General features: G+C 49.5%; 1 protein-coding gene across 2 annotated transcripts; it reads left to right on the top strand.

Annotated features, from left to right (window-relative positions):
- Nucleotides 1-216: 216 nt before the first annotated feature.
- LIPG (lipase G, endothelial type) lies at nt 217-8,510 on the top strand. 2 transcript variants are annotated; one of them, XM_015848223.2, is made up of 10 exons: nt 217-336; nt 418-572; nt 1,486-1,665; nt 2,115-2,226; nt 2,956-3,180; nt 3,595-3,837; nt 4,214-4,334; nt 4,852-5,070; nt 5,942-6,034; nt 7,086-8,510. In XM_015848223.2, the coding sequence occupies exons 1-10, from the start codon at nt 270-272 to the stop codon at nt 7,105-7,107; spliced, it is 1,437 nt and encodes a 478-aa protein (XP_015703709.1). In that variant the 5' UTR covers nt 217-269; the 3' UTR covers nt 7,108-8,510. The 2 variants fall into 2 exon arrangements, with proteins under 2 accessions (XP_015703709.1, XP_032297444.1); XM_032441553.1 differs by having other exon boundaries at nt 255-572.
- The last annotated feature ends 1,268 nt before the right edge of the window (nt 8,511-9,778 follow it).

Below are 9,778 nucleotides of genomic sequence, written 5' to 3'. Positions count from 1 at the left end.
TGGAAGCGCCCCTTGCTGCCCACCCCAGTACCGGGGTTCCCCTGCTCGCCCACCCGCCGCATCACCCACGTGCACGCTCCCCACGCCGCTTCCCTCAGGCCCCGCCCACCACCTAGCCCCGCCCCGCTCTCTCATTGGCTCCTCCAGTGACGCCGTGGAGGGCGTGCCCAATGAGCGCCGCGCTTCCCTCAAGCCCCGCCCCATCGTGCCATGTGCTCCGCCCCGCGCGGGGCCTTAAAGCGGCGGCGGCGTCGCGGCCGTGTAGCGCCATGAGCCGGGCGGTGCTGGTACTGCTGTGTGCCGGGCTGGGCGCCCGCCTCGCTGCGGGGAGCACAGGTTGGTTCGGGGCTGGGGTACAGCGGGAGGCTCCGGTTGTGTTCTACCATCCCGCTGAACCGCCGCTCTTATGCTTTGCAGGCGCGCCCCACAACTCGCGGGTGAAGTTCGGGCTCCGGAGCTCGGCCGGCTCCGAGGATGAGGGTTGTGCGCTGGAGATGGGCAGCGAGAGCAGCCTGCAGCAGTGCGGCTTCAACGCCACGGCCAGGACCTTCCTCATCATCCATGGGTGGACGGTGAGCGGAGGGTATCGGGGCGCTGTGGTAAGGGCTCCATAGGGAGGTTTGGGGCGGCTGCTGAGAGCTGCAGCCTTTGGGGAGCGCTGCATTGGGGCAGCATTACACTGAACTTAGGAATACTGTGGTCGCTGAACCAATTGCACCTGTCAGTTGGTGCCTCTGCAAGGCGAGTGCAGGCAGTGAATGTGAAATTTGTTCCTTGAGGTGTGAGTAAATGCCCATTGTAAAAGTGGCACTTGGTGGAGATGTGGCCTTTCCATGGCACAGCGCTGGAGTAGGGTGGGCTGCATGGACCATTCCAATCCAATACATTCCATGGTTCTGTGATCCTTTCCAACATCGGCGGGTCCATGGCTGGAAAGGTCCAAGAGCTGTGAAGATGTGGCACTTGGGAACATGGTCAGTGGGCATGGTGGGACTTGGTTGGGGATATTGGAGGTGTTTTCCAGCCTTACTGATTCCATGGTCCTCAGATCTTTTATAACCCTTCCAACCTAAGCCACTCTTTGATTCTATATTCTTCTATACCCAGAGTTGTGCCATATGCTCCTTGCTTTCCTCCTTCATAGAACAGAAGGCAGGCAGACTTCATTAAGCTGCTTCTGTGTTTTAGGTCCCACCTGGGGACTTACCAGCTTTGCCCTGCCTGGCACTGCGGTTTGCTGGAGAATAGTTTTACAATCCATCAGAATTGCTGAGGCTCTTGAGGAAAGAGCGATAAGATGCAGGGAGCTAGTGCCTCTCCTTCCTGAGTTTGCAGGCGTGGCAGTTCATTGCAGCCCAAGTGCCAAAACCTGTTTCTCTTACACCATTAGCTTGGTATACTGGGTTTTGCACGGTAGCATGCATTTGCTGTGTAAGTGTGTGTGATTGGGGTGCTCCAGAAGCTAACGTTCAAATCTCCTTCCAGATGAGTGGCATGTTTGAGACCTGGCTGGACAGCTTGGTCTCAGCCCTGCAGGAGAGGGAGAAGGATGCCAATGTGGTGGTGGTGGATTGGCTTCCTCTTGCCCACCAGCTCTACACCGATGCAGTGAACAACACACAGATTGTTGGGAAGAGCATAGCAAGGCTGCTCGACTGGTTGCAGGTAATATACTCAGCTGTCACATTTGCCAGCAAGTGGGGAAGGCACTGATGTAACCCCAACCCCAAGGCCAGGTGGAGCAAGGGCTCACAGCTGAAGGATTGTGCTCTTTTGCACCATGCACTGCTTACATGGGAGACACACCAGTGAGCTCTGAGCAAAATCCAGATGGAGGTCTGCTACCAGCTCTCCATGCAAGGCTGCTTCAGACAGTTCAATGCAGAGCATCCTATGTGGGTGAAAACTGTGTGCTGTGGTGAGGACAAGCCACAAGCATCACCCACCCCATTCAGCTGGTGCTTATCTTGGGAAAAGAAAACACCAACCATGCTTGTCTGCCCCCTCCCTCTTTGTTGCTAGAATTGGACTTTGTTGTCCTGCAAATGGAGGCAAAGCCACATATCCTGAAACTCAGGGACTTATTATTAATCGCTTTCTTCTTACCCTTTCAGGAGATCCCTCTCTTTAAGCTGGAGAATGTCCATCTTATCGGATATAGCTTGGGTGCCCATGTTGCTGGCTTTGCTGGTAACTATGTCCATGGCACAATAGGCAGAATCACAGGTGAGTGGCTCTTGAAGCAGTCTTATGATTTACTCTACAGTAGTGACCTTCCCCAGAGAGTCTCATTCCCTGTGCTGCTGCAATGCTTCAGGCTTGCTGAGTTGGAAATGACAAGTTCCCTACTTGAGGCAGCAGTGGTTCCTCCAGTGAGACAGCATCTTCATTTTGAACTACAGATAAGAGCTTGGGAATCAGTGGAAAAATCTGAGGACCTGATCTTGAATATATTTGAAATTACATGTGAGTTCAGCTTTACTCACTGTCCAAATCCTAAGCCTCTGAGTGGCACAATTTCTGTGATCAAAGCTCTTGTAGCTCTTGGGTGCAGTCTGTCCTGTGGGATGCTTGGTCAAAACCAGCAGCCCCTCCCTTCTGACAGCATAGAGTGCTTCTGGAAATAAGTGATTTCAGCTGGGGAGAACCTAGGACATGGTAGAAGGGAAAGCTTTAAATGTGACGGTGAGAATTCCTCAGAGCCTAACAATAAATATCTGTATTGGTATGACTGCCAAAGCTGGGGAATGGCTCAGGTGCACAACTTCAGGTTGTGAGTGACCAAGTGGGAAAGAGCTCTGAAGGGTCAACACTTGCAGTGAGGCAGGGGACTGTGTAGCACCTCAGTTAGGAGGGCTCCCAGCAGCAGGTTCTTTCTAGTTTAGAAGGGAATAACCCATTCCATATTAGACACCCCAGTTCCTTACCTTACTTCTTGTGCTTCCTCCAACCCAGGCCTGGACCCTGCTGGCCCCATGTTTGAAGGAGTGGACCCTAGCAGGCGCCTTTCCCCTGATGATGCTGCCTTTGTGGATGTCCTTCACACCTACACCAGGGAAACACTGGGTGTCAGCATTGGGATCCAGATGCCTGTGGGCCATGTTGATATCTACCCCAATGGAGGGGACTTCCAGCCTGGCTGTGGATTGAGCGATGTCCTGGGAGCCATTGCCTATGGCAGTAAGTTCACAGCTTCTATTGCTGCTGATCAGGTTATGCTCCTTTGGTTGGTATACAAAAGCAGGGAAAACTTTTTCTTTCTGAACTGTATCTGTGCTCTTGGAGTTAATTGCTGGGAACTAGACCTGTTTGTAGATCTGAAGTAGCATGTTGTCCCTCTAACACCTGATCATAACCTAAGGCTGTCCTGTGCTGGCTCTCTTTATGGAGGAGATCAAGTGACCCCTCCTCTCTGAATGCTTTGCACTAACCTCTTGAATTGCTTCTGTTTGGGGTTGGGGAATGGGGGTAACACCAATTTTTGGCCACAGTGCCCCATGCTGGGCTGCAAAACACTGCTTCTCGCTGTCTTAACACCTACTGGGGTGACAAATACTCAAACCAAACGTATCCCTTGTAACTCTGCTCCTCTAGCAATTGGTGAAGTTGTTAAGTGTGAGCACGAGAGGTCTGTGCACCTGTTTGTGGACTCCCTTGTGAACCAGGATAAACAAAGCTTCGCGTTTCAATGTACTGATTCCAGTCGCTTCAAGAAGGGCATCTGCCTGAGCTGCCGCAAGAACCGCTGCAGCGGCATTGGCTACAATGCCAGGAGGACACGGCACAAAAGGAACAGCAAGATGTACCTAAAAACCAGAGCTGACATGCCATTCAAAGGTAAGCTTCTTAAAGGTGTCTGATTTCTAGGAGTGAGTTTGAGTTGCTCCTTAAATTCAGTAGTGGGAAGATCTAGAGGGAGGTGAGGGGCATCACCTTCATTCAGGGCAGCAGTAAGAAGGGTGGGTGCTGCATCCCTGGAGAGGTGCCCTAGGCCATAGATGGGGCAGCCTGGGTTGGTGGGGGGGGCAGCCAGACCATAGCAGGGGATGTGACTAGATGGGCTTTAAGGTTCCTTCCAACCCAACCGTTCTATAGTTCTACAGTTCTATTATCTTCAATATCCCACCCAAGCCACAATGCAATTCAGTTTGTTGTTGTGGGTTGTTTTGTTTGTTTTTTGCTGTTAATATGTACTTTCTTTGTTTCTCTGCAGTTTACCACTATCAGATGAAGATGCACGTCTTCAGCTACAAGAGCACGGGGGAGGTTGACCCCACCTTCTCGGTCACCCTCCATGGCACCAATGGAGACTCCGAGCCCCTCTCTTTGGAAGTGTAAGTAAGCTGCCTGCTGCGCTCACCTAGACAGAAAGGTCACTGGGACTAGGAAAGGTGGCATTATTCTTTTTCCTGTGGTAACACCAGTAATACAACTGAGTCTAGTAGACCTACCTGATCACCATTCAGCATTTCATCCAGTAACTTAATTACATCAAGTTGCCTAGGAAGTAATTCGTGCCCAGTGTTCTACATGTTGATCCTCATGGCTCATTGCTGAATGCTCTGTTATGCCACTGGGCAGTCTGCAGGCCCTTGTATCTCTGGAGGTGCTGTTGACCTCCTTTCACCTCTCCAGGAGTAGACAAGGCATGATGTTCACCCTTAGCCTATAGAAAGGTGGCTGAGCCAAATCCATGATGAGTTGATTGAACCAGCTATCCCAGATCGCTTTCTTGAGTACAATCAGTAATTAACTGGTGGCAACTCAAATAAGCTACAAAGGCTCTGCTTAAATGAGTGAGCATCTGTCAAGCTTCCATGAGGAAACACTGAGTCTCTGCTTGTCTTCCAGGCTTGAGCAAATTGGCCTTAATGCTACCAACACCTTCCTGGTCTATACTGAAGAGGACATGGGTGAACTTCTGAAAATAAAGCTCACCTGGGAGGGAGCATCTCAGTCATGGTATGATCTATGGAAGGAGCTGAGGAGCTACTGGTACCGGCCTGCCAAGACCTCCCAGGAGCTGCACATCCGACGGATCCGTGTGAAATCTGGGGAGACACAGCAGAGGTAATGGTGGTGTTGGACAGCACCTGAGCAACATTCAGAATCCCGCAAGGAAAAGGGGAAGCTTGTGAATTTAGCTGGTGGCCTAAATTGTCCCATCTTCAGTGTTACCACCTCCTTCATCTTCATAGTGTAGGGGCAGGTTGCTTGCAGCATGAGGCTACAAACCAAACCTGAAGCAGAACCAGTCACTGCGGATCAGATCTGAGGTTCTTCTGCTTTATTTAGATGCTGGAACAGTCCTGCCTCCCCCTGGGGACTGAATCCACCTACTTTAAGGTGGTTTAAATGATTCTTGTATGATTAAAGTACTGACAGTGCCAAGAACACATACCCAAAGTGTAGGCAGGGCTCTTTATTACGTGATAACATGCTGATCAGGCATAAGCTTGTGTAAAACTGCAGCTGCTAGCATGGTAGCACCAACTTAAGCACTATGTTGCTCCTTGTGGAATCTCTGGAACTGTACAATTACATGGAGGTGCTTGCCAGATTGGTAGCATAGTACACCCAAATCCTGTCTTCTTGCTCTGAAGATAACCCAGATCTGTCAAAAGCAGTTGATGCTGACAGTTTCCTCACATTGTTCAACTTTAAATAGGCTTCTCTTGCTGTCTGTGAGGTGTTCTGCATCCTGCCCTCTGAAACCCATGAAACAAGGGGGTGGTAGAGAAAAAGATCTACAAGTGAAGTTTTACAATAGGATAGAATGCACTGCATCCACTATTTGGCAAAGTAATGCTGTACCAAGGTGTTCCATAGAGGTTATCAAACCAAACAGTGTGTCCTAGAATGAGCTGTAATTCATATTACATCTTGTTTGTTAAACTTGAGGCAGCCAGTCCCTTTGTTGACTCTCATTTCTTCCTCCCAGGTTTGCTTTCTGTGTGGAGGACTCCCAGCTGACCAGCATATCTCCTGGCAAAGAGCTCTGGTTTGTGAAGTGCACAGATGAATGGAAAAGAAGGTAGGGAAGTAAACTGGGGAAAATCCTGTGTGCTGTGTGTGGGTACTTGGGGCTGAGTCCAGGATCCTTGCAGTAGTGGAAAGCTGATTAGATGCTCCTATTAAAGACTGCTGCTCTATAAAGCGGAGGAGTGCTGGAGGTGGAGAATATTACCTCGAAAGTCACTTCAGCCCGAGCTGTAGAGAGATCTCTTGGTTAAATTTGAGCTTAGTGCATGAGTGAGGCACAGCTGAGGATTGCTGTGGTGTTACAGCACTTAACTCCCACCACTTCTATTGAGGCAGTGGCACAGGTTGCCTAGAGATGTGGTGGATGCCCCGTCCCTGGAGACTTCCAAGGTGAGGCTGGATCAGACCCTGTGTAACCTGATGTAGCTGTGGTGTCCCTGTGCATTGCAGGGGAGTTGGACTACATGACCGTCAGAGGTCCCTTTCAACTCTGTAAATTCTATGATTCTATTCAATGATTCATTTCCATCTCCCTTGGCTCAGCAGTGGCAGCTCACCCATTGCAGAGTACACCTGCCCTGCCTTGACCCCTGGGGAACATCCCACACACCAGGACCTGTCCTCAAAGCATGACTGCTGGCAAGCCTGGTCCCAGTGACAGCCCAGTTACTTCAGGCTGCCTTGATCCATGCTTTAAATCAATTCCCATTCATTTAGCCAAATGACAGCTTCCTGAAGATGAGGCCCAGATTTCAAATTACATTTTGTAGACTTAATCCTTTGTTGTTTCTCATCCAGAGACCTGGTGCTTGTTAGGGCTAGCTGAGCCCTTTGCACAACCTTCTTGGCTGAAATCAGCTGATAAGTGCTTGCTGGTGCTGGCCCAGGTCTGGCAGGAGCTGCTATGCACAGTAGCAAACAATTCTCTTTTTTGGATAGAGTGGTGATGCACAGTAGCGGTAGGTTGACAATTTGACCTTAATGATTCTATGGAAATACCGACTTGTACTGTGTGATCTACTTCCCGTTGTCCCAGAGATTAGGAATTCTTTGTTATTCCTTTTAACCTCTGCATTTAACTTCTTCCTCACTGTGTTTTCCAGATCTGTCTCAAACACTCTCTGAAGATCTCCCTGGAACCCACAATGGAGCAAGCTGGATGCATGAAGATCATGACAGTGGGGAAAATGCTCTGGCAAAAACCCTTGGTAGCACTTAAAGCAAATAGCTTTGCAGGACAAAATACTTTGAATCAGATGCAAGAAACTGAGGAGCAGCTGATATACTGTTGTCCTGGACCCAGAACAACTACAACTCCTTCCCCTGGCAGCATGGGGGATGCATTTTAACCTTGCCCTGACTTTCCTGCTTCCATTAACCATGCCTGCAGAGGGGAGACCTCTGGAGCTCCGGACCTCAGCAATGATGCCCTGGTCTGCCACCAGTGGAGCTGAGAACTGTATGAACTGCTGGGAACAGTGATGCCAGGAACCAGTTGGCGTCTACTATAGGAGCACTATGAGCTGGAGAAGGTGAGACCAGCACACACTCTATAGGGTTGTGTAGGGAGGAGTGGGGATAAGCACTATGCCATTTACATTCAGGTTGTCCTCCTCTTGCCTTAAACCTGCTCTGCGCCTGGCTGATGCTGAGATCTGTGCATCACTGTGTGCCAAGCAGAACTCCGTCCTCTCTGTCCCTATGGCAGAACACAGAAGGTGGCAGCTGCTCCTTTCTCCTCAGTTCTCTGTTCCTCAGTCCTTGCTCACCAGTCCATGTTAATTAATCTTTGTGAGAGGCAAATACCAACTGCCCAGCGCAGGGGGAAGGTGATGAACTGCACTGTTCCAGGAGAGCTTTGCACTTGTCCTTGTAACTACTGAGAATGTTTGCCTCTACTCCAATTCTGCTGTAGTACCAGTGCATAATTAAGATCTTATTTCCATGTAAAGCATTAAACTGAGCCAACAGCCCATTTTCATTGCCACCAAACCTTGCTTGGATTCCTGGTGCCAGGTGAAGGTGGCTTTGCTCTGAGCTTGGCACTCCACAGCTGTCCCATTGGCTGCAGCAGAGTGTGTTGTATCAGAGGTAAAATTTGTTAGTTTTCTACTTTTTGGGAGGATATTTGGTGTAACAACTCTGAACTTTCGGCACGCAGTGAGGCAACCTCAGAAAGTGGTGCTGCCATGTGGTGCACCGAGTTCTGAAGACGGAGTGCACCCTTTGAGGTTCTGAGTTTGTGTAGAGCTTCAATCCGACCAAAGCACATTTGGGGATCTCTTTTTTTTATTTCATGGTTTTGTGCGAAGGTTTTAATGACTAAAGCCTTTGGTAAGTAGCTGAGACTTGTTACCCTGCCATACTTGGAGAGGTTTCAAAGCTCTGTTTGTATATTCTGGTTTTTGTATGACTTTAAACATTATTTATTTCTCATGCTGTACATATGTAAAGTTTTAAAGAGTTTTGGTTTTGAGTTTCAGTTTTTATAAGCCTTGAGATGAAAATAAAGAGCTCTGTATGAATCAGTGAAGTCTCGTTTTTAACCTATCGTGGGCTTTTCCAGAACACTGGGCTCCTCAGTCTTTCTACCATCTGCCCCCCCATCCAGCTTAAGGAAATCTCTCATGGTGCTCTGCCCAGCCCTGACCAAAGCTGGTGGCAAAGCTCCAGCAGTAAGGCTCTGTAAATTAAGTAAATACCCCCAAGCTGTGGGAGATTTACATGAAATTATTTGGTTAACCTTTTCCTATGAAAACTAAAGCAGCCATTGACTGCAAGAATGAGTTTAGGATGAGAGGCAACAGCCTCAAATTGCATTGGGGAGGTTCAGGCTGGTTATTAGGAGACTTTTCTTTCTGGGGAAGTGGGGATGCAGGGGCACAGGCTGCCTGGGGCTGTGGTGGGGTCTCCCATCCCTGGAGGTGCTCAAGAACCAAAGGGATGTGGCACGTGGGGACATGGTCAGTGGTGATAAATTGGGCCTGGGAATCTTGGAGGTTGTTTCTAACCTGAATGCTTCTATGGATCTACTCCTGCTGCTCTGTGTTTCAGGGCTAATACTACACAGCCCAGCACACACAGACATCCATCTCTGCACACCTCTCCTGGTTTAGAGTTTCAATCCATACCAGTTAAATCTGGGATGGGTGCAGGGGGCTGTGGGTCAAGCTGTGTGCTTGTGTAGTTTCCCCTTCCCCCAATGCCTTTAGGACTCTCTTCCATTCAGCCCTGCAGCTGGGTTCCTCCAAGGGTCAGGTCTCCAGAGTGATGATGCACTTGGCCCTAGGAATGCTTTACAGCCCCACCAGCACTGCCCCAAATTCTGCCCTGTTGCATCAGGTACTCTCTGAGCATCATTACTTTTTAAGGTAAACTAAAAGCAAAGTGTATTCTAAAACTGCAAAATGCTTCTGCGCCCTTTCCATTTGTAACTACACCCTTTTGGGTACTGTCAGCCCCACATCTCAAACTGCTCAGCAAAGTCCCTGCTACAAGAGGCTGCCTCACAGAGGCAGTTTCCAAGCTACAAAAACTGAGGTTGAATAATTGCAATGCAACAGCTGTGCTGGGGAAGAGAAAGGCCTTCCAGCCCTTTTGGGAACTGGAGTGGCACATTCCCTGCTGGCTCCCCATGCTGAGATAATGGGGCAGCCCCAATCTGCCAGGTCAGCCTTACCCCCCCCAAGGCAGCCTCAACCCAAAGACATCAACCATCCAAAAAAAGCCAAGATCCCACTCCTCCAACAGCACTACCAGGTTGTAATTTTATGCCTGCTCAGTGTCGGCATTCCAA

Source organism: Coturnix japonica, chromosome Z (genome assembly GCF_001577835.2).
Source record: "Coturnix japonica isolate 7356 chromosome Z, Coturnix japonica 2.1, whole genome shotgun sequence".
Lineage (NCBI taxonomy): Eukaryota > Metazoa > Chordata > Aves > Galliformes > Phasianidae > Coturnix > Coturnix japonica.
Note: the sequence above shows the minus strand (reverse complement) of the source record. Positions and strands in the feature narration are given on the sequence as shown.